The sequence below is a fragment of the Rhinatrema bivittatum genome, chromosome 4, assembly GCF_901001135.1.
Source record: "Rhinatrema bivittatum chromosome 4, aRhiBiv1.1, whole genome shotgun sequence".
In the NCBI taxonomy this organism is placed as follows: Eukaryota; Metazoa; Chordata; class Amphibia; order Gymnophiona; family Rhinatrematidae; genus Rhinatrema; species Rhinatrema bivittatum.
The window spans coordinates 163,288,257-163,313,244 of NC_042618.1; the positions used below are offsets into that span (position 1 = coordinate 163,288,257).

Sequence of the window (24,988 nt, forward strand, 5' to 3'; positions counted from 1 at the left end):
CCCAAATCCAGACGCGTTGGCGCCTGCCACAAGTTTCTCTTTATACACGAACGAGTGGAAACAGACCACAACATCGCGGGGCCGATTCCCAACCCTGGGACCCAGAGATCTATGCGCACGTTCAACTTGCGGATCAGTTGGGATGCTACCATCTTCAGTCGCCGAACCTTCGAGAATCAGAGAACAAATTTTTGGAATTATAAGGGCACAGTCCTGGTACTCCTCCTTCTCCGGGATTCCCTTGAAGCGGAGATTGCAGCGTCTGGACCTGTTCTCCAGATCTTCAAGTTTGTCCGCGAGATCCATCTGCGCAGATTGCAATCCGGCCACCTCTGTCTGTTGCAGCTGCCAGCGTTCCTCCTGGTCATCGAGCCTCGTGTCCGCCTCGTCTAGCCGCCGGCCTAGGGCCGCATGGTCCTCCCGCATCTCTTGCAGCGTTTCTGCAATCTCCGACTTAAATACTTTGATGTCTCTCCGCAGCTCCATAAACCAGGAGCGCATCTCCGAACGCAGAGGACGATCTGAGTCCAGGAGCTCCGGGGTGATCCCCTCAGTCTCTGAGTCCTCCGTCTCGGCTGCCGCCGCCATTTTAGATTCAGGGAGGTCCGGGGCGTCACTGCCTTTAGTATATGAGTATTTTTTAAAATCGACCGGTTTTTTCCTTTGTGCCATGCTCCTGCCGGTATCCGCTGCTGGAATCGCTAAAAAACGATGCGATTTGGGAGTTTTTTCTCAGGTTTCGCTGCTTAAAACGCTCCGGGGGCAGAGAGCTCCGCTAAAACCCTCCCGGCATGGGAAGTGACGTCACTTCCTCCTCAATGTCCATAAGATATTTGATAGTATCTGGTTTGCGAAACAATATAAAATCCCAACCCTCGCCTTGTCGATAGATGCCGAAAAGGCGTTTGATATGGTTCACTGGCCATATCTTTTTCTTACTTTGGAGAGCATGGGATTTGGAGCCCCGTTTTTACAATGGGTACGACAATTGTATCATCATCCCCAGGTCTGCCTAAAGATTAATGGTGGCTATTCACCCACTTTTACTGTGGGGCGGGGTACAAGACAGGGTTGTCCACTATCCCCCCCTTGCTCTTTGCCTTGTTTCTAGAACCATTTGCAATTAAAATCCGGGAGCAGGAGGATATCAGGGGGTTAACTTTGGGTGGGATCACATCTAAACTTTCCCTTTATGCAGATGACATTTTACTTACTCTAACTAGACCCGACACCTCCCTTCCCAGTATGATTTCCAAGATGGAAGCTTTTAGCAAAGTGTCGGGTTTCCGAGTCAATTGGGAGAAATCGGAGATCTTGAATGTGAATGTTTCTTCCCAATCCGCGGCTTCCTTGAAGGGACAGTTTCCTTTTAGGTGGGCCTCGTCACATATTAAGTATTTGGGGGTGCAACTCAGTACGTCCCAGGACCTATTCACGCTCAATTATGTTTCTTTGTGGAAAAAATTGGTCAGGGAAATGGAAGAGTGGAGCAGATACCACATATCCTGGCTAGGGCGGATGGCGGTATTCAAAATGTCTATATTGCCAAGATTGTTATATCTGTTTCAAACGCTCCCTATACAGGTCCCGGCGCGCCAACTCCTCCTATGGCAGCGGAAATGTATGAACTTCATTTGGGCGGGGAGGAGGCCTAGAGTAGCTCGGAGAGTACTTTTTCAATCAAAAATGCAGGGGGGGCTCAATGTCCCGGACCTTTCCCGTTATTACTGGGCCGCTCAATTTAAAAAACTGGTGGATTGGCATAGAGGGAAACACCCTAAACAATGGATAAATATTAATCAGGAACTCTACGGAGCTATCCCGCTGAGGAGTCTTATCTGGCAGCCAAGGAAGACTTGGTTGGTGGAGCCGGGGAAGGTGCTATCGCCCTCTGTGGTGGATGTTTTATCTTTATGGTTTCAGCACGGGAATCGGCTTATTGGGCAGCGAGCATATCATACACTTACTAGTCTTTATGCTCATAAAGATTTTGGGCCGGGAAGAGATAACCCAGCCTTCCAGCTTTGGAGACGGCGGGGCATCTTGGTATGGGACCATGTGTGGGGACCGAAAGGGCTACGGTCCTTTGCGGATTTACAACGTCAATATCATTTACCTGATTCAGCTTGTTTCCCATATATGCAACTCGCTCATTTTGCTCGGACTACTCAAATTGGGGTACACCTGTTATCTGGCCCTTCCTCTTTTGAACAAATGTGTAAGAAAGCTGACAACTCCAGCCAGCTATTATCGGGTATATATCACTTGTTAGCCACGCCTGGGGGGGCAAAAGCCAGTTTTCAACTTGCTTGGGAACGGGATCTTGAGATGGATATTTCTCCTCCAGCGTGGAAGACTATTTTTCAGGGTCTTGGGAAAGGTTATATTGCTGCATCTATGCTAGAGAATGCTTATAAGGTCCTGTATCGCTGGTATATGTACCCGCAGCGCTTACATAAATTCATGCCTCGAGTTTCTGACCAATGCTGGCGGGTTTGTGGGAAGGTGGGAACATTTCTTCATATGTGGTGGGAGTGCCCTCCTTTACAGGGATTATGGCAGACAATTCATCTCTGGCTGAGGGATATGATCCCTGGCATATCCGATATTGGACCGGCGCAGGCGTTGCTTGGGCGAAAGTTTGTGGGCTTGCCAGAGGATTTTAATAAGATGGCTCACCATGTTCTGTTAGCCACCCGCCTGGAGATTGCACGGACTTGGAAGGACCCCAGGGTACCCACAAAAGCACTCATACAACAGAAAGTGGACAAGATTTATTTATTGTCTAAGATAACAGCCTTCAAGCACAAATGCACATTTAAATTTGACAAGATATGGCAACCATATATCAGTTGGAAACTCACCCAGGCTACTGATCAGTCCTGTTCCAATACACCACCTCCTGTATAGAGTGATTCCCTGTTCTTTGGGGAGGCTAGGGTGGTTGTTCTTAATTTCATTTATTTGACCTCATTTTGGCAGTATGTGTGGAGATGGGGGGAGGGGGGTAAGGGAGGGAGAAAAATAATGGAGGATTTATGTTCTGTATCACAGGGCATGCTTTGTTATGTGTTGCGCTTGGATATACCTTTCCTTTTTATAGAGCTGTATACGCTATTTTTTACTGCTGTGTTATATCCCTGTTATTATGCTAGTTGCCTTGTGCTTCTGATATTGTGAAAGTTTCAATAAAAACTTTAAATGAGAAAAAAAAAAAAAAAAAGAAAGCGGATACAGTCTTGAGGGAGCCCCCCCGAGTCCAAAAAACGTAGGAAGGGCTCCCGGCAAGACAACGCTTGGATCTCTGACACCCGCCTGGAGGAGCAAATAGAGACTAAAAACACCGCCTTGAGTGTTAAATCCTTGACAGAAGCGATCCGCCTGGTCAAGAAATACAGGGCCCTGCCGGAGCAGGTACCGAAGATGACCGAGACGAAGAGGGCCATCCGTCGAAGGTTTACGAGATACGTGAACCACGGTCTGTGGGGCCAATCAGGAGCTACGAGAATGACTGGACCCCTGTGGAGCTCTATCCTTCTGAGCACCATGCCCACCAGGGGCCACATATGGAACAACTTCGTGTGGCCAGGGAAGGACTAGCACATCTACCCCTTCCGAACAATGCTCCCTCCAGCGACTGAAGAACCTGGGAGCATTGGCATTGTCCAAGGTTGCCATCAGGTCCAGGTGAGGAGGACCCCACCGGCTGACAATCAGCTCCATTGCCTCGGACAACTCCCGCCCGCCGGGGTCGACCCGCTGGCGACACAACAAATCTGCTTGAACATTCTCCTTGCCCGCAATGTGAGACGCTGCTAAGCACTGCAGATGGTGCTCTGCCCAAGCGAAGAGCTGGCAGGCCTCAAGGGCCACCAGGCGACTCCTGGTGCCCCCCTGGCGATTGATGTACGCCACCGTGGTAGAGTTGTCCGAGAGTACCCGAACTGCTCTTCGGCGAAGCAGGGGAAGAAAAGCTTGAAGAGACAGATGGACCGCCCGAGCATCCAGGCGATTGATGTGCCAGCGGGATTGGGCAGGGGACCAGTACCCCTGTGTGGCCTGTGTCTGGCAGACTACTCCCCAACCGGAGAGGCTGGTGTCCGTCGTGACTACAATCCATTGTGGAGTCTGAAGGGATATTCCTTTCAGAAGGTGCTTGAGCGATAGCCACCAATGTATGTCTCTGATGGTAGAGTCGGAGAGAGGAAGCTGCGCTTGAAACAGTTCCGACACCGGTTTCCAGCGGGAGAGCAAAGCTTTCTGTAAAGGACGCATATGCGTAAAAGCCCAGGGGACCAAGTCGATCATAGAAGCTATGGTCCCCAAAACCTGTAGGTAGTCCCACGCCGTGGGGAGAGGCATGGAAAGAAAGTTTCGGACTTGATCCATCAGCTTGAACGCTCGAGAGTCCGGCAGGAATACTTTGCCGACCCGAGTATCGAACCGAGCCCCTAGGAATTCCAGGACCTGGGAAGGTCGGAGATTGCTCTTGGAAAAATTGACTATCCACCCCAGGGACGAAAGGAGAGCAAGGACGCGGTCCATTGCTCGCTTTCATAAGGTCTCTGACTTGGCTCGCACTAGCCAATCGTCTAAGATAAGGGTGGACTAGGACTCCGTCCTGTCACCAACACTTTGGTAAACGTGCGTGGTGCCGTGGCCAGACCGAAGGGAAGAGCCCAGAACTGGAAATGTTGCCCCAAGATGTGGAACCGAAGATACCTCTGATGTTCGGCACGGATCGGAATGTGCAGGTAGGCCCTCCGTCAAGTCTAGAGAAGCCAGAAATTCTCCGGGATGAACAGCCGCTATAACTGCTCTCAAGGTTTCCATCTGAAAATGGGGCACTTTGAGGGCTCGGTTGACTCTTTTGAGGTCCAAGATGGGGCAAAAGGAGTCATCCTTTTTTGGAACCACAAAGTAAATAGAAAACTGGCCGGCGCCCTGTTCCCCCATGGGAACAGGGACTAAAGCCCCAGCCCCTGGAGTCTGGCGAGAGTCTGACATACAGCAGCCCGCTACCGATGGCCGCACAGGGAGACCATGTACAGATCCAGCAGGTCCCGAGCAAATTCTAAAGCGTAGCCTCTCTCAATTATCTCGAGGATCCACTGGTCCGACGTGATTTTGACCCATTCCTCCAAGAACAGGGACAGCCAACCACCTAAGTTTGAAACGGAGGAATGGGCCGGCTGAATCTCGTTGAGAGGCGGGCTTGGACGCGGGGCACCGGATTACCATCACGGAAGGCACAGCTCCCTCGAAAGGACTGAGCCCAGGACTGAGACCTGGAGGAATTTCCTCTAGAGAAGGCACCCTTCACCCTGGGATTATATCTCCGCTGACCCCTGAAGTAGGGAAGAAGGTTCTCGCTTGTTTCGGGCGATCCTCAGATAGTTTTTGTGTACCTCGTTCTCACCCAAGGATTTAATAAGCTGTTCCAGGTCCTCGCCAAACAGCAACTTACCTTTGAAGGGGAGCATGCCCAGCTGCGCCTTGGAAGACGAGTCGGCCGCCCAATTACGGAGCCAGAGGAGCCGTCTGGCCGAGACCACAGAAGCCATCGCTTTTGCCTGGACCCGGAACATGTCGTAAAGGGCATCCGCCCCATACGCCTTCCAATCTTTCAGCATGCTCTGCCTCGTCAGGCGGGAGGTCCTGGGTGCTGAGCAATTGTTGAACCCACCTGAGGCTTGCACGCTGCATGAGACTGCTGTAGAGCGACACCCGGACACCCAAGGCTTCGAAGATGCGCTTGAGATGGAATTCTAGCTTGCGGTCTTGGACATCCCTGAGGGCCGTAGCACCCACCACCGGGATGGTGGTGTGCTTAGTAACTGCAGTCATGGAGGAATCCACCTTGGGCATTTTCAGCATGGCTTAGCATTCCTCCAAGAGAGGATAAAGCTTCTCCATAGTTCTCCTGACGCGGAGCCCGAATCAAGAGCCTCCCACTCCCTAAGGAGCATTAGCCGATGCATCGGATGGAAGGGGAAGGTGCACGGAAGAGCCGAGTCCCGCCAGGGCCGGGTCTGCGCAAGCCGGCATTGCGGCCGAAAACTCATCCACTGCGGGGCACTCTATCCCCAGCTCCTGAGAAATAAAAGGGATAAGTGGCTCCAGTTCCTCCCTTCTGAATAGACGTAGAACCCTGGGGTCATCCCCCTCCAGACGGGGGGGGGGGGAGTTTCAACAAAATCCTGATCTGGGTCCTTGTCCGGGGCACCCAAGGGAGCGGGGAATCCCCGGGACCACCCACACTCGGACAGGCCCATGCGCATCAGGAACCGCTGGAGCAGACGGTGCAGCAATCCGAGGAATTTTAGAAAGAGGAGGAGCAGAAGGGGGGTCCGCCTCTTCTTGCAGGCTGGCTAAATAAGATTTGTGCATTAAAAGCACAAATTCTGAAGAAAAACGAGGCCTGGAATCTCCCGGGAGGGGGGGGGGGGAATCTATCTAAAAAACTCCGGGACCTGTGAGTCCTGCTGCCCCGAAAAAGCAACATCCAAAAAACACAAAATGGCCGCCGTTCCTGCGGTTTGTCGGCCTGGGAACAGTGCGGCCAATCACTTGTGCGGCCTTGCTCGGGCTCCGGAAGAGATCGCAGCCGCGGAGGGACCCTCCCCCGGCAAACATTTAGAGCACAGCCCTTCTCTAGAGAGGGAGCGAAGAATTCCCACAGGCAAGGCAGAGAGGAGAGCGCAGCATGACCCCGATGCAGAGGAGGAGCAGTAATTAAAATCAGCTGTGCTGCCGGGGCTGAAGGAGCGGAGGCAGGAGACTGAACTCTGCACGCTCCCAACTCTCCCAAAACGGCTGCCAAGTGTTTAGTTTCACTTTGATTGAAAACATGTCCCTGCAGGCAGCGAGAGAGCAAGAGCGAGAGCTGTACAGGGAGAGTGACTGGCACCACCAATTTCACCCCACAGCCGAGGAAAACCGGGGATAGGAAGCCTAGGCTATATTACACAAGGGGCAAAGCCCCCCTAGGCCCCCCCCCAAGGCGAGGAGACAGAAACTGTCTCCTGTATGGAAATCAACAAAGTCCAAAAACTTTTTTTTTTTTTTTAAATGATAGATAATAAATACTTGCTTCATCCAATAAGTTTAGAGAAGAAAGAAAGCCCCAAAACAGGGGCTAAGCAAAAGAAACAGAGAACCGCAGGGTGAGCTGTCGCATCTGCTGGAGACAGACAAATACAGAAGGGCTGCAGGGTAGGCTCTGTCCTGATATAGGATACCCTTTCAATTTTGGTCTGTCTCCATCTGCTGGACAGGAGGCTCAACCCACGGTCTGGACTGATCCGGGTACGTACAGGGAACACTGGAATTTCTAACCGAGGGAGGGGAGGCAGCAAGCACACAAGCACTGATGTGTTGAGAGGGTTGGGGAATGACTGCAGAGTCTTAGAGGTTGCAACGGTGTCTGGGATTGAGAATTGGGCTTTAGCCATTGTGATTTCTACAGTTTCTTCTGATTTTGCCACACTTACCTTTAAGCTGGAGCCTAAGCAGAGGATCACATCTGCTTTCTCTGCTGCTTCCATAGCTGCTGACCAGTTGAGGGGTTGTGCCAGTGTTCCCCTTTCCCCAAAGTGGACAATAGTGTCTCGAAGATCCCCTGCACAGTGGTGACATTTCCTGCCTGTAAGGTGCCTGTGTAACCCTGTGCGTTCTGTGACATCAAACAGGCGGATGTATTCTCGGTTTGGAGAACATGAGGTGCAAACCTGGGCAAGGAGGCAAAGATGTGAATGAGATGCCTTCTGTTAGCTATGCAGTGAGAAACTGGCTCTGCCCAACAGCACATGAACCCATTGTTATATCTGCTCATCTCACCTCAATATACATGTTTCCGTGCAGCTCAGAGACTGCTGCTCGTGATAATCCACTGCGGAGGTGCAATCCATCACAGTTCTGGGAAACCACATGCTGCACCTAGGGGTAGGGAGAGCAGGGCAGAGAGTGTGCACGGTTGAAAGAAAGATCAAGATAATAGAGCAAGGCAGAGAGCGCGTGCAGAGAGGAGAGAGAAGAGTTAAGAAAGAGAGGGAGAGAAAAAAAGGAGAGAAAGAAGGAGGTCGGATGTAAGACTGGTGTTTCTTACTAGCTTTTGTGCATGTAACTGGGCGATCCCCATGTGGGTGAGAGTGGGCTCTGCATCACTCAGGTCTGAAGTACTGTAGGAGAGAAGCAAACCAACATTTACTGCCTTATATGTGCAGGCTCACTGGCTTCTCTTCTCCCACCATACCCACTTCTCAGACTTTTCCCCAGGAGGCATTTGGTCAATGTTTATTTCTAGCTCAGTTATGAAATCCATTTATATGTGGTCCAAAAGATCCAAGACCCTCTGCAGCTGCCCCCCTGTAGCAGATTGATCTCAGCTTCCTGTTTCACACTTGGATCCAGGCTCTCACTGATTGACATACATAAAGTCAGCCAGAGACTGACCGGCATTTATCCAATCTTACATTTCTTACCATAATTTTATTAATGCATGGAAGCTCAGTGCCTGTACACATATGAAAGGGGTGACCTCTAGATTCACCTACCAAATCTGAAGACTAGAGCATGTATTTTGTACAACGTAATAATATAATATAGATATGCTGCACCTTCTGAGTCTGTCTTACCGGGTGGTTTTTCCTTTATGAAGCAGGGTCCATACACCATTTGGGCCTCTGTAATCTGGAATGGAAGCTGCCTGCATTCACAAAAACACAAAAACTGTGGATATTATAAAGAGGACTGAAGTTGATCAACTGCTGCTTCTTTCGACTGCATACATAAAGACATCCTGGGACAAGAGAGCTCCACCCCACAACAGAAGAGCAGCGCCAGCTCCTGTTTTACCACCCCCCCCCCCCCCCCCCAAACAGTAGAGCAGTGCCAGCTCCTGCTCCATCCTGCCACAGAAGAGTGAGCCTTAGGCACACAAGTAGCACCAGTCCCCGTTACAGGATGTGTCCTGATGTCATCTCTACCTGCAGCACTCACTTTCTTCTTGTGCTGCTCTGATAAACAGTTCTTTACTTTCTCCTGCTGTGCCTGCAGGCTGAAGACCGCCTGGGCAATGAGATTAAGAGAGTCTTCCTCCAGCAGTGCCTGAGGTGGGAGTCAGAACTGCACTGTCACCATGAGACAGCCTAAATGGGAGTCTGTATTCAGAGTCAGTTTCTTGGCGGACACATACATCAAGTTCTGCTAGGATCAGTCCGGGTTATTTCACTGCCCCTGCCATTAACATGCCCTGCTCTCCTTCCTGTCAAGTGCTCTATGAGAGAGTGTTCTCACCGTGCTGATACCTGCTCCCGTGTAGACCACCAGGTATTTGGCACTCTGGACTGCAGCTGCCAACTCCTGGACTTTCCTCCTCAGCTCCTCCGGCTCATCAAAAACCTACAGTTCAGATCAAGTGCTGTTAAACATTTTCTGCCAAACATCTAATCTAATTTTGCCACTTTTTTCTATGGGTGAAAACCATATTCAATACGTGTTACATAATCATAAAAACACATAATTAAAATATATAATAAAATTATATACATTAAACCTCCCTCCTAAAAAATCAACATACTTATTCAGACTCAAACTATCCCACACAGTCTATCTAATTAACTACAAATGAAAACAATACCAAAACCTCCATCTAAGCACACCTTCCCTACCACCTAATCTTCTTCTCTCCCCAAAATAACTACAACCAATACCAACCCTCCCCTCCAAAAGGAGCTCCCAAATGAGTCACCCCCTTTAGCTTTACCCCTTCAGGATCAACCCACCCCCGCTGTAGGACTGGTCTCTATAGCTCCTCCATGGCAGACCAATTGACCCACGTCAAGTAAATAAAAAGCAATGAGCATGTAATACTTTAAATCTTACACAATACAAAATAACTTGGGGTAACCTGCAAAGAGTGGTCACATGGAACATGGAGTGGTGAGATGTTTTCACCACAGCCTCACTAGTTTTGGTGGTTGTGGGGATTATTTCAAAGCCTCGTGGTAAGATGAGAAATGGGAGAGGACCTGGATGTTGGACTAACTAAAAGGAAGATGACCAGGCCTGAAATTGTCTGCCAGCAGAGGTGAAGGAGGGCTGCAGTGTAACAGAATTTAAAGATGCCTGGGAAAGCTACGGCGGGCAATGGTAACAGTAGATGACAGAAGAAAGATCAACCAACCCTGTCTACCCACTTGAAATTCATGTCCACACTGGCAAGCATATATCCCAGCTGCCAGCCACAGAGCATGACTGCCTGGAGGATATAGGAAAATTGGTTCTTACCTACTAATTTTTGTTCCTGTAGTATCACAGATCAGTCCAGACTCCTGGGTTTTGCCTCTCTGCCAGCAGATGGAGAGAGAAAATTTCATTGACAGTGTACATAACCCAGTGTGCCACCTGCAGCATTGACCTGTACCCAAGCCAAGATGAAAGCAACAACCATAAATTTCTAAGCAAACTTGCTCCCCTCCAACGAGCCAGAAGAAGGTGAAGTTGCCCAGAAAGACAATGGAAAACCCACTTCCCAAATTTAACATAAGTAATCAGCAATGAAAACCTCCAACAACTTCGCACTATATACAAAGCAACAGGACGAGTGGCGGACTCTCCCCTCCAGTAAATGGGCTGATCTGTGTTACTACAGGAACTAAAATTAGCAGGTAAGAACCACATTTTCCTTTCCCTGAATGTACCCAGATCAGATCAGGCTCCTGGGATTTACCTAAGCTCCCCTTAACTCGAGTGGGACGTGGAGAGTTCCACTCATAGAACACTCCCACTAAAGCACATGGAAGCCGGAGCCCTGACATCCAAATGATAATGCCTAGCAAAAGTGGGCAACGACTTCCCAGTGGCCATCCAGCACATTTCATGCGTAAACACCTTATGAGACTCAGCACCGGAAGTCTCCTGAGAATGCATCAAGTGCACCCCTAAACCCCCTGGCTGCGGGCACCCTTTAGAAATGTAAGTTGACTCGATTGCTTTCTTCAGCCACCGCACATTTGTAGCCTTAGATGACTTATTTCCCCTCTTTGAACCACTCCACAGTACAAAGAGGTGATACAATCTACAAAGAGGAAATGCGCCCACTTTCCTAAAGTGCACATTCGCGCTAGCGCCTCCTTGCTAACATGACCCTGCTGCGACTGTCAGTCTTCATAACTCGGTCTGCCAAGGTTTTTTTTGTTTTTTTTACTTAAGTACAGAAAAGCCGTTTTTTCTGCTTTTCTGTACTTCTTTTACCTGTGCTCAGCTATTAACGCCTGCTCCATTCACTCCGCATCAGACGTGGGTTAAATAGTCGCTAATCCCCTATTGCATTAGCGCCTATTTAATCCGCGTTGGAGTGTGGGTTATACAGTGCACTCGGCTGAGCGCACTGTATTGCATCGGCCCCTAAGAGGCTAAGCTCCCCTGCATGAGGCACAGAGGAATCCAAATTCATAAAAGCTGGAAGCTCTACTGTCTAACTAAGATGGAACGCCAAGCCTACCTCAGGCAGAAACAAAGGCACCATGCATAAAGATATCCCCAAATCAGACATCTGTAGGAAGGAATCTCAACATGACAGCGCCGGGAGCTCCAAAATTCTCCTGGCTGAACAAACAGCAACCAAGAAAATCATTTTAAGTGTCAAGTCTTTAACCGTAGCTCTCTTTAGTGGTTCAAACAGAGCCTCACACAATCCTCTAAGGACTAGATTCAGATTCCAAGGACGACAAATGTTCTGCACCTGGGGACACAAGTTCTTAGCTCCCTGAAGGAAGAATAGAACATCCGGATATGCAGACAGATACCCTTGCGCCTTACCCAGGAGACAACCCAGTCACTACCTGGATACTCAGAGTTAAAGAACAGTCCCTTTCTGTAGAAAAGCCAAAATTTGCAACACCGAAACCTGAACAGGCTGAGACTGCACTCTGTCAACAGCAGACCAGGACTCGAAAATCCTCCAAATTCGCACATATGTCAAGGATGTAGAAGGTGAAAATAACCGCTTCAGAATATCTCCGCCATCTCAGTCATCTCCTCTCACAAGCGAAGCCACGAGACAGAAGTCAGCCGCCTGACCCAAAAATATTGGACCTTGGTGGAAAACAGTCGACCGATGTCCGAACCTCAGGGGCCTATCTATGGTCATGTTGATCAGATCAGGAAAGCAGGAGCTACCACGATCACATTGCCTGGATGTTTCTCTATCAGCCATAATAATCCCTTGTCCACCAGAGGCCACGGGAGGTAAGACAAAGAAGAATCCCTCGAGTCCATGGCAGCACCAGAGCTCAGATTCCTTTGTACACTACTCTGCTCAGCGGCTGTAAATCCATGAGCCTTGGTGCTGTCTATGGTCGGGATATCCCCATCTTCTGTGAATGAGACACATTGCTGCCTCTGACAGCTCCCATTCCCCGGGGTCTAACTTTCTTCATCTGATAAAATCCACCTAAAACATAGTTCACTCTGGTAATGTGAGATGCTGCCAGCCGCTCCAAGTGCTGCTCTGCCCAAGAGAATCAACTCCCAGGCCTCTCGAGCTGCTACCTGATTCTTGGTTCCACCTTGACGGTTTATGTAATCCACTGTCGTTGCATTATCTGATAGGATCCGCACTGGAAGACTGTGTAACCTTGGCAGACAGGTAAGCAATTTCAAATGTACAGATCTCATCTCTAACCGACTGATAAGCCACGAGGCCTCCTGTTTCGACCACTGGCCCTGCGCTAAGTGATCTTGCCACACCACCCTCCATCCGGAGAGGTTTGCATTGGTGGCGACTATTATCCAATTCAGAATCTCCAATTCACCACGCTTGAGATTGGTGCGAGTAAGCACCACGAAAGACTGTCCTGGCTTCTCCCTCTAACGGACGAGGAAGATGAAACTCTTCAAATAACGGATTCCAGCGGGAGAAGAGCCCCCTGCAGAGGTCACATGTGTGTGAACACCCAATGCATTAATTCCAATGTCGATGCCATAGAACCCAGACCTGGGCACTGGAAGCTCTAGCAGAAGCCTAATCTGACTCTGCAATTTCAGCATTCTCTCTCCGTGAGAAACACTCTCTCTGCCAGCGTGTTTAACTGAGCTCCCAGATATCCAGAGTTTGTAAGAGGACTAAATGGCTCGTTGTTAGGTTCACCACCCATCCTAGAGACTTCAAGCGCATCGGTACCTTTTGTACTGATTGTCAGAGGTCATTTGATTTTGCATGAATAAGTCAGTCATCCAGAATCGGATACACCAACACACCCTCCTTTTGCAATGCGGCTACCCCTACACCATCACTTTGGTGAAGGTACGTGGAGCTGTCGCCAGCCAAAGGGAAGGGCTCGAAACCGAAAATGTTCCTTTAGGACCATGAACCTCAGGAATCTTTGGTGCTTTGGCCTGATGACTATGTGCAGATACGCCTCTATCAAGGCGAGAGATGCCAAGAACTCTCCCTTGTGTACCACCGCTATGGTGGACCTCAGAGTTTTCACGTGGAAAACAGGGAACCTTGAGAGCTGCATTTACCTTATTTAAATCCAACATTTCTTGAATTGGATACAGGAGGGAAAGAAACAGGACACTAAACTTAAAATTGACCTCCGGTCACACTAAGTGTGTTCAGGATCTGAGCCAACAAACTCAGTAAGACATCTGTGGGAAAAAGAAAATCTGAGCAGAGTCCAAAGCAGTTCTCAATCATATGCAATTTCTCCCTCTTCTAGAAGTGAGAAAGCCAATTCCCCATCGGAATCCTCCAATGTCTCATGATCTACACCTCCTCGAACATTACTAGGGACAGCCTCCCTGCGGCATTTGCCTGCCGTGACTGACAATGGGAGGCCCAAGCAAGTGATCCCTACATAGTAGGTTACTTCGCCTTCGCTGGGCACCCCTGCAGAAAGGTCTGCAGGCCCTGGAAAGATTCCACCCAGGAGGAGGATGGATCTATACCAGAGTCCATTGGCCCAACCTTGCTCTCTCCAACCTCTCTCTGGGAAGCTTCTGCTCTCGGGAACAAGGGAGGAGAACTGACTATTGCCTCGCCTTCCCCTCCAGAGACAACATAGGCCAAGGGGCTGTCCCAACATGAGCAACAGAGGAAAACTGGCTCTTACCTGCTAATTTTTGTTCCTGTAATACAGCAGATCATTCCAGACCAGTGGGTTTTGTATCCCCACCAGCAGATGGAGTCAGAGAACAAAAACTTTGGACACTGTTACATAAGAGATAGTTCCACCTGCAGCCCCTCAGTATCAGCCTGTTCCCAAGCACCTGAAACTAAACTTCAACTAAGGGCAACCTGGCCACAAGGGTTGGACCCCTCCCAACTAACAAGAAGTCTAGGTTGCCCAAAAACAATGAAACATACACCGGTAAGCCACCGGCCCTGCTTTCTATAATAATAGAAAATCAATTATGTCTTCAGAATACTATAAGCTCCACAGACTGTCTTTCGTAGTCAAAATGTGGTGGGTCTCTGGAATGATCTGCTGTATTACAGGAATGAAAATTAGCAGGTAAGAACCAATTTTCCTTTCCTGTACATACTCAGATTATTCCAGATCAATGGGTTGTACCCACGCCACCCTACGCTGGGTGGGCCTCTGAAAGACCCGCACGCAGAACACTCTCACCAAAGGACACCTCATCCTGCGCCCTTACATCCAAATGATAAAACTTGGTGAAAGTGTGAATGGAAGACCAGACAACAGCCCGACAAATCTCCTGCGGAGAAAGAAGTTGACACTCCGCCCAGGATGCCGCCTGCACCCTTGTGGAGTGAGCTCTTAACCCCACAGGAGACTTTAGAATTGTATGTGGAAGAGAAATGGCTTCCCTAATCCATCTAGAAATGGTAGTGTTCGATGCTTTGTCTCCCTTCTTGGCTCTGGCAAATAAGATAAAGAGGTGGTCTGACCGCTGAAAGGCATTAGACACCTCCAAATAGCATAAAAGGCCGCGCCGCACGTCCAACATGGGATGGTCCTGGGATGGTCCTGGGGGGAGTCTCGGGACCAGTCCGGAAATCCTGGAAGCTCCACCGTCTGACATGAAAAGATGACACCACCTTGGGCACGAAGAATGGTACTGTTCTCATGGACACCCTGTCCCGGAAAATTTGCAGGAAAGGGTCTCTACAGGATAAGGCTTGTAACTCCGAAATCCTTCTTTGCCGAACAGATAGCCACCAGGAACATAGTCTTCTGGGTCAAATCCTTCAATGACACCCTCTTCAAAGGCTCAAATGGAGCTTTGCAGACAGCGCGGAGTACCAAATTTAAGCTCCACTCCAGGCATACTTTACGCACTGGCAGACACCCCTTTCAGAAACCTGATAATATCAGGGTGCGCTGTTAACTTTTGACCCTGAACATTGTCTTGGAGGGCTCCCAAAGCAGTTACCTGAACTTGAAGTGAATTAAAGGCTAAGCCTTTAGCTAACCCTTGCTGCAGGAAGTCTAAAATCTGACAGACCCCCCCCCCCCCCCCCCCCAAGTCATGGGGTTCAGCTTCCTCTGCAAACACCACCCTTTGAACACCTTCCAGACCCTGGCATACACCATCGACGTAGCAGGTCTCCTAGCCTGAAGAAGAGAGGAACAGGCGCAACCTCCGCCTATCAAAAGCAAAGCCACGAGACAGAAGGGATCGTCCCAATCCGAGAATATGGGTCCCTGTCAGAGGAGGCACGGAAGATGAGCCAGTCGTAGAGGGGCATCCTCCACCAGCCGTGCCAGATCCGCGAACCAGGGATGCCTGGGCCACTCCAGAGCCACGAGCACCATGGACCCACAATATGCCTCTATCCGCCTTAGAACATGGCCTATGAGAGGACATGGAAGGAAGACAAAGAAGAATTCCCATGGGCCTTGGACACACCAGAGCATCGAGCCCCACTGATCCACGTTCCCTCCATCGACTGAAAAACCGATCTGTCTTTGAGTTGGTTCATGTCACCATCAGGTCCAACTGCGGAACACCCCACCTGGCAAAAATGTGATTCCATACCTCAGGAGACAACTCCCACTCTCTGGGGGTCCAAATGCTGTCGGCTGAGGAAGTCCGCCTGCATATTCTCCACTCCTGCGACATACGACATGGCGAGACCCCGGGATGAATCTCTGTCCAGGCAAACAAACGTTCCGCTTCCGGCGCCACTGCAGGGCTACTTGTTCCCCCCTGTCTGTTGATGTACGCCACCGTGGTTGCGTTGTCGGACAAGATGCGCACCATCCGACCCCTGACTAAGGGCAGGAACACTTGGAAGGGCCCTGCGAACCGCCCTGTTTCGAGTCTGTTGATGGACGAAGATTTCTCGGACAATCACCACAGGCCTTGAGCTGTCCTGTCTCGCACACCGCTTCCCATCCGGAGAGGCTGGCATCCATAGAGACGACCACCCAAGTCGGGGGGTCAAGCTCCAACACCTTCTCTAAGTTGTGACCAAGAGAGACTGTGCCTGGGTTCCCGAAGAGGTAATGGTATATGAAACTGCTCTGAACAGGACTCCACCTGAACAACAGTGCATGCTGTAAAAGGTCTCATGTGCACAAAGGCCCAAGGAACTAGCTCCAATGTGGATGCCATGGAGCCCAGGACTTGGAGATAATCCCAGACTGTTGGCACCCCCAGACGAAGAAGGTCTTTCACCTGAGCCTGTAACTTCTGAACTCTGTCTGATGCTAGGAAGACCTTGTCCTTCTTCGTGTCGAACAGCGCTCCCAGGTACACCAGGCATTGTGTGGGCACCAACTGGCTCTTCTGCAGATTGAGGGTCCAAGAGACTGCAGCGTGCTCATTACTCTCTGGAGAGATCTCTCACAGTCCTCCTTAAACTTCGCCCAGATGAGCCAATCATCCAAATACAAATGCACCAAGATCCCTTCTTTGCGCAGAGCTGCTGCCACTACTGCCATCACCTTGGTGAACGTGCAAGTAGCCGTGGCCAGCCCAAAGGGAAGAGCCCGAAACTGAAAATGCCGACCCAGCACCTTGAACCTTAGAAATCTTTGATGGTCCTGTGGAATTGGAATGTGCAGATACGCCTCGGTCAGATCCAAAGATGCCAGGAACTCCCATTTGCGCACCACCCTCCTTAAAGAGGAGATTACAAAGCTGCACCTTGGAGGATACGTCCGCCGACCAGTTTCACAACCATAAAAGCCTGTGGGCTGCAACGGAGGAAACCATAACTACGCGCAGAGGTACGAACTAGATCATACAGAGCATCTGCCCCATAAGTCATTCCCGCCTCTAGGCGGGCTGCCTGCAAGGGCAGAAAGTCACTAGCAGCTACTCCCTCTGCAATCTTCTGGACCCAGCAGACAGGCGCGCTGCATCATGCTGGCACATACCGCTGTGCGCAGACTTAGCGCCGAGACCTCAAACAACCGCTTCGGCTCTATTTCCAGTTTGTGGTTCTGCATGTCTTTCAAGGCAGCTGCCCCAGCCATCAGGATTGTCTTCTTCTTAGTGACTGCTGAAACAGCCGCATCTACCCGCGGTACCTTCAGAAGGTCCAACGTCTCCAGACTGAGGGGATAAATTTTAGCCATCACTCGGCCCACCTTCAAACTGGAACCAGGGGAGTCCCACTCCTGTGTCACCAACTTCCTGATCTTCTGGGGCAGAGGAAAGGCCATCATTGGCCCTCACAGACCATCGAGCACCGGATTGACTCTTCCTGGGAGACCTTAACCCCCAATTCACCTAGACCCTGGAGAATCAATGGGCTCAGCTCCTCCAGCTTGAAGAGCCGCACAACCCGAGGGTCATCCCCCTACAGGATTGGGAATTCATCGAAGGTCAGGTCATCCTTGTCGGGGTCTCCCAGGTCAGGGGAGGGATCAGCTCCTGGATCCATCCCCTGCAGATCTGGGGGCCACTGTGCAGTGCCCTCATTGCATCTACGCTGGAAGCAGGGTCACCCCGCGCCTGACAGAGACCCAGGCGCCTGAGGGGCTCCAGAGGATCCTGGTAAGAATGTTTGGACCCCCGCCTGAAGGGTCCACTGACCGCTCTGCAGTCCTTTTAACCCCAGATCTTTGACTGGCCAAATAATTCTGATGAAGAAGCAGCACAAATTCCGGTGAGAAGTCCAACAGGCTGCTCCTCCACCCCCTGCGGGGGCCTGGGCTGTACAGTGTCATCCTCAGGTGCGCAAACAAGCTCCATCAGGGAGAGGGGTGGAGGGGACCACTAGATTTACACACCATGGAAGAAAAGAGTGAGTGTAGAAAAGGGTCAACAACCCCCAGCTCTTCCAACTCGACCAGACAGGAAAGGACCCACTAGGACCCAAAAACTTTCTCTGTCTCCATCTGCTGGCAAGGAGACAAAACCCAGGAGTCTGCACTGATCTGGGTATAGGGAATACGCTTTATCAAAGGCAGTTTTTGTCTTCCTCCTCTGTAAACCACGATCTTGGGTAGACGAGCATACAAGATCCTCTAATTCACATCCATAAGAACATTAAAAAATGCCATACTGGGTCAGAGCAAGGGTCCATCAAGCCCAGCATCCTGTTTCCAACAGTGGCCAATCCAGGCCATAAGAACCTGGCAAGTACCCAAAAACTAAGTCTATTCCATGTAACCATTGCTAATGGCAGTGGCTATTCTCTAAGTGAACTTAATAGCAGGTAATGCACTTCTCCTCCAAGAACTTATCCAATCCTTTTTTAAACACAGCTATACTAACTGCACTAACCACATCCTCTGGCAACAAATTCCAGAGTTTAACTGTGCGTTGAGTAAAAAAACTTTCTCCGATTAGTTTTAAATATGCCCCATGCTAACTTCATGGAGTGCCCCCTAGTCTTTCTACTATCCGAAAGAGTAAATAACCGAATCACATCTACCCGTTCTAGACCTCTCATGATTTTAAACATCTCTATCATATCCCCCCTCAGCCATCTCTTCTCCAAGCTGAAAAGTCCTAACCTCTTTAGTCTTTCCTCATAGGGGAGCTGTTCCATTCCCTTTATCATTTTGGTAGCCCTTCTCTGTACCTTCTCCATCGCAATTATATCTTTTTTGAGATGTGGCAACCAGAATTGTACACAGTATTCAAGGTGGGTCTCACCATGGAGCGATACAGAGGCTTTATATTTTCCATTTTATTCCCCATTCCTTTTCTAATAATTCCCAACATTCTGTTTGCTTTTTTGACTGCCGCAGCACACTGAACCGACGATTTCAATGTGTTATCCACTATGACGCCTAGATCTCTTTCTTGGGTTGTAGCACCTAATATGGAACCCAACATTGTGTAACTGTAGCATGGGTTATTTTTCCCTATATGCATCACCTTGCACTTATCCACATTAAATTTCATCTGCCATTTGGATGCCCAATTTTCTAGTCTCACAAGGTCTTCCTGCAATTAATCACAATTTGCTTGTGATTTAACTACTCTGAACAATGTTGTGACATCTGCAAATTTGATTATCTCACTCGTCGTATTTCTTTCCAGATCATTTATAAATATATTGAAAAGTAAGGGTCCCAATACAGATCCCTGAGGCACTCCACTGTCCACTCTCTTCCACTGAGAAAATTGTCCATTTAATCCTACTCTCTGTTTCCTGTCTTTTAACCAGTTTGCAATCCATGAAAGGACATCGCCACCTATCCCATGACTTTTTACTTTTCCTAGAAGCCTCTCATGAGGAACTTTGTCAAACGCCTTCTGAAAATCCAAGTATACTACATCTACCGGTTCACCTTTATCCACATGTTTATTAACTCCTTCAAAAAAGTGAAGCAGATTTGTGAGGCAAGACTTGCCCTGGGTAAAGCCATGCTGACTTTGTTACATTAAACCATGTCTTTCTATATGTTCTGTGATTTTGATGTTTAGAACACTTTCCACTATTTTTCCTGGCACTGAAGTCAGGCTAACCGGTCTGTAGTTTCCCGGATCGCCCCTGGAGCCCTTTCCCATGTTTATGTACAATAATCTAAATGCCTGAACATCCAGCCTCCTAGGTTCCTGTGCTATGGCATTTTCAGACTGCACCTCACAAACATCAACTTGCTGCACCAACCTGGCTGTTTGGGGAGTTGTAGTTTTATTTAGATAACTGCAAATTTAACAATCAATAATAATCGCCATATTACATTGCATTTATATATACATACATATATGATACCATTTATCATTGTTGATTCTACATGGTCTAAGCTCAATTGTTTATTACTAGCTCTATGCAACCTAACAGCAATTGTCCTGCCAGACAGACCCAGCCAACCTGTTTTAGATTACACCAGATCTTTGGTAGGAATAGAGTTGACCAGTTGAGTAAGAAACATTGTGTGTGTGTGTGTGGGGGGGGGGGGGGGGGAGCTGGTATTGGTTTAAGTATGGGAATGTATATGTTCATATACCCAAAGTTTCAGAGACCAAGACAGAAAGAATCTCAACTGGTCAGACTAGATGGGCCAATTTGTTCTTATCTGCTGTCATCTGCTATGTTAGAAAAGAAACTGGTGACAGAAAAAAATGAACAGCCTCATATCCTAAGGGGAAAAGATTAAGTCTGATGGAGAAGTAGCCTAGCAGTTAGAGCAGCTGGCTGAGAACCAGAGAAGCCAGGGTTCAAATCCTGATTCTCCCCACTGATGGCCTGTAAGCCCTCTGGGGTAGGGAAATGCCTACTGCACTTGAAGCTGAGATTTGGAAAACTGAATAAAAATTCAAAATTCCAATATTCCTCGAGCCATCTTCTCTCACCAAGCCGCTTAAGGATGCCATCAAAATAGCATTCATAGTCCTGGGTGGGAGGGGGAAGAGGAGGAATGCCAGTCCTTACAACAGGCAACATCTAAATGACTATACTTAGGATACAAGAGTCCCAGAAGGAGCCATGGTCTGTGGCCTTTGGTCAAGGACTGCCTCTGGAATGTCTGGACTAGACAGGAGGGGATTCTAAAATGGGGAAATACTTTGCAAAATCGCAAATAAAGGCTCACGGCACTGCGGCCCAATCGAGGCCGGTTCCAACTGAGCTGGAATCTCAGAGCAGAAGGTATCTGCCACAATAACAAAAAGATATTTAATAGAATTTGCCTGTTAGTGTATATTAACTAATATAAGTGTGGAAATATAAACATTTATGCATCAGTTCAAAATGTTTAGCAGCCAGAGAAAATGTCTTTTCTTGCTTTTTTGCTTTTTTTTTTTTATTGTTGCTCTTTTATTTGATTTGTTTCTTATTCTGCATTTTTTTTTTGTCTTTTTTTTGCTTTTCTGGCTCCTAAGATTTTTCCAGCTTTACTAATTTAAACAAAATGTGCAAGTAACTTTTCTAACTTGTCATAAAATCTAGCCAAAGTTACCAGAAGAAACAGGGACTTGGATAATTTTCATTTCTAATGCTTTTCTGATGGAGTTGATTCCATATGTAATCTGGATTTTCCAAGCTAGCAAAGAACATGAAATGCCTGGTATTTCTGAAGGTGTAGAATTATCTGGTTGTTAACATCCTAAGTGCTTCAGTCATGCAAATCTCACAGTGTTATGTAATAGCACTGAATGATGAGGCTTACATGAACAACTTCTGCCTTTTACAGCAATTGGAAATGCTAAGAACGGACAAAGATTAAGTACAGATCTAGTCCCAGCCAAACTGGAAGCCCCCTAGCCAAGGGCAATGCTCAACTGATGGAGGGAGTACAAGCCTTTCACCTCAAGAATTGCCCATGCACCTTTAAATTAACTTCATCTGGCCTAATCAGGCCTTAGCTCAGAGCACAGGATGCTTGTATACCATCTGCTACAGACAGATAATATAGAAAGGCTGAGATCAGCATGGGAGCTTATAAGGGGAACATCAGCAAGCTTGTTAGTCTCTATCTCCATTTGCTGGTTGATGAGCATAATCCATCTGGATTGGTCTGGTTGGAATGAAAACGAATGAGTCAATATATTCCACTATCATGGCAAGCTATTTAACAGGTTCAGATGACGGGGATTGGGAGGAATACTCTCAGACTTTAGTTCAGGCGGGTTTTAGGACTCACCTCTTCCTGTCTCCTCTTTGAACCTTCACATCTCTTATTCCGCCATTCCAGTTCTTTCACCAGATCTGCACTTTTATTCAGCATCAAACACTCCTCAGGACTTCTCTCTTCCACAAGCTTCTTAAGAATCCAAGAGACCTATAATTATTCTCAGGAAGAGAGAAAGACAATTACACAGTTGGTCTGACTGAATGAAAATCAAAGCTCCAGCAAGTCCAGCCTTTTACAGATTGCTTAGCAGCACTTTCTCTGTGGTAATCCAGAGGCAGGCAAATATATACTCCATATCTGCAACAATGGAAAAAATTCCTTCCTGACTTTTGTATATAGGTCAACTTAAACATAGAATTAGTATTGTCACTAGAGTCTACATATCATGATATATATTTTTTTAAAACACTTGATATTCTACCTTTTCCTAAGCTACTCAAAAGGCGGATATGTAGACTCTAGTGACAATGCTGATTCTATGTAGAATTAGCTCAGTGGTGGATGAAGTTGTGGTCTCATGATAAAGAGTTTCGTTGGTCAGATGTCTTCTGAGAGACTGCTCCCTAGCAATTACAGACTGACAAAACGACAGAAGGATGGGCCATTGAGAATTTGTATTTTCCATTCACAATTAGTCTTTACTGCTTTAAAGACGCACAAATCCAGGACAAGAAAACCACAACCACCATAAAACCTAATTTTCTTCCCATTGTTCATCAATATGTTGATATAGGACAACCAAGCTTCAAAGGAACGTCTGCTGCACTGTATGTTGATTTTCTTTTGCTTGGCAGTTTCCCCTTGTTTCTTGGGGCTTCCAGTTCAATCAGAATCAGCCTTTATTGGGCAACTACAATTTGAGCCGTCATCTACAACTATTGGGGAAGCCAGTATTTTTAATTCCACTATTACCTGCATTAAGTACTGCTTTTTTGCCAAGATCCGAATTCAGGGTCTGATCTCTGAGTTTAGGATGGTGCCTTCTTGGCCTTTATGAGCGAGATCGAGTATGTGTACGATAATGGGGGGATAACACCTTGACACCAGACTCCATTGGATAAAATGAAATTACGAACATTGCCAAAGCAGGCGGATTAAACTTTCTATTTAAATACAATTAAAATCCAGTATGTTTATCCAAGAAACAGAGCGTTGAAGCCTTACAGCTAGTCACCCCTCCGTGACTTTCGCACCCTCTTCCAATCCAGAAAAAGCTGCAAGACCCCCGCGGGTGGGTACCTGTTTGCGCCGACTCCGATATTGCTCCTGCCGCACGAGCCTCTCTCTTTCCGCCGTCTTCCGCTCGGAGCGGTTCATCCGTCCAGCAGCCATTAGCACTGGTAACTGGCGGCTTCCGCTTCCGGCATCCGAGAGTAGTCATTGGCCAGAGCACCGCCCACCATCGGATGTGACGCATTCATTATCTAGCCAGAGTCCTTAGTGCAGAGGATAGAATGTAGACAGAACGTTCCCGATCTCTAAAATACACATGCCCTAACCAACACATGTTAAGCCCCCGCAAGATAACTTTCCCCGCCACAGCATATTTATACTGCAGGACCCTCCCCTTTTGAAGCCTCAGACTCCCCCCCCCCCCCCCCATACGCACACTGGAAGACCTTCACTCCAATACGTTTTGCAAGGACCCAGACCCCCCCTCCCCCACACAAACACACTGGGGGCCTCCCATTTCTCCCCCACAACACACATTGTGGGGCCCCCACTTATCTCCCCCATACTCACACAGTGCTTTAACCCTGCAACACAATCGCACTGCAGGGTCCTGCAATACACACTTCAGGGCTCAGCTTCTCCTCCCCACCCCACAATGTGGGGCTCCATCTGCCTTCAATACCCACACACTTTCTCTGTAGGGCCCCCCTCCTCACATGCACACACAATAGGGCCCCCACTTCTCCCCCTCCAAGACACACGCTCTGTAGTGCCCCTGCTCCACTCCACAACATATGCACACAAGCCCCAGACCTCATCACTCAGCAGGGTAACACACACATTGGGGCCTCCACTCCACAAGACATTGTGGGGCTCTCTCTTCTACCACACACAAATACACACTCTTGTGGTCCCAAACTACCCACTTTGCAGCACATGTACACGGTGAAGCCCCAACCCCCACGTTTTACACATACCAAGCAGGGCTCACACCCTGCCACACACCCACTGTAGTGCATTACCCCACCTCACAACACACACACACACACATATTGCAGAGCTGGAGCTCCAGCCCCACCCTGCAGCACACACAAAGTGCATGACTCTCCACAACACACACACTGCAGGGCCCTCACTCCTTCACATACACACTTTGGGCCCCCACTTCCTCCTCACCTCCCCCCCCTACAAACACATTGGGGACCACACCTATACACACTTTGGGGTCCCCATGTCTTCGTCACCCATATTGCAGTGGCCCAGCCCAGAATACACAAATACACTGGAGACCCAGACTCCCATCACACACACACACGCTGAGGGCTCCTACTCTGCAACACACGCAGATTACAGGGCTCTAACCCTACCATGCAACACACACATACATTGAAGGGCCCTACACCCCACCTTGCAACAGTGTGCAGGGCCTCCCTCCACACACACATGGTGGGGCTCTAGCAACCTCCCTATACCCACTTTGGAATCTAAGTCCCCATTGCAAAAATACCCACACTTGGGGCTTCAGCATCCACAAATGCTGACACATTGTAGGTTCGCAGACCCCACTGCTCACCCCATACGCACACTGTGGGGGCTCTAGTCATTTCCCCACAGAATGCACTGCAGCTCACTAGAACTCTACTCACTGGTCCCCCAGAAACACAGAGATTAGGCATCTTCCATAAAATGTCATGCTGCTGAAAGGAGATGAGATATCCATTTTTTTCTGTGATTTCTCATATCTGTCAGCTTCTCTATGATAAAGATCTTTGGATCCCAAAGTAGTTCCATCCTAA

At 48.6% G+C, this 24,988-nt stretch overlaps 1 protein-coding gene across 3 annotated transcripts in view; it reads right to left on the reverse strand.

Annotated features, from left to right (window-relative positions):
* Positions 1-23,412, reverse strand: part of SIRT7 (sirtuin 7) — a 43,637-nt gene extending 20,225 nt beyond the window's left edge. The window contains exons 1-7 of one of the 3 annotated variants that reach the window (XM_029599075.1): positions 23,259-23,412; positions 22,029-22,166; positions 9,298-9,402; positions 8,637-8,707; positions 8,108-8,180; positions 7,840-7,938; positions 7,494-7,730 (exon numbers count right to left, since the gene is read on the reverse strand). In XM_029599075.1, the coding sequence (XP_029454935.1) occupies positions 7,494-7,730; positions 7,840-7,938; positions 8,108-8,180; positions 8,637-8,707; positions 9,298-9,402; positions 22,029-22,166; positions 23,259-23,351 (816 nt within the window). In that variant the 5' untranslated portion in view covers positions 23,352-23,412. Of the gene's footprint in view, positions 1-7,493; positions 7,731-7,839; positions 7,939-8,107; positions 8,181-8,636; positions 8,708-9,297; positions 9,403-22,028; positions 22,167-22,931; positions 23,119-23,183 lie in introns of those variants that run through there. The other 2 variants (XM_029599077.1, XM_029599076.1) reach the window with 2 other exon arrangements.
* Between the last annotated feature and the right edge of the window lie 1,576 nt (positions 23,413-24,988).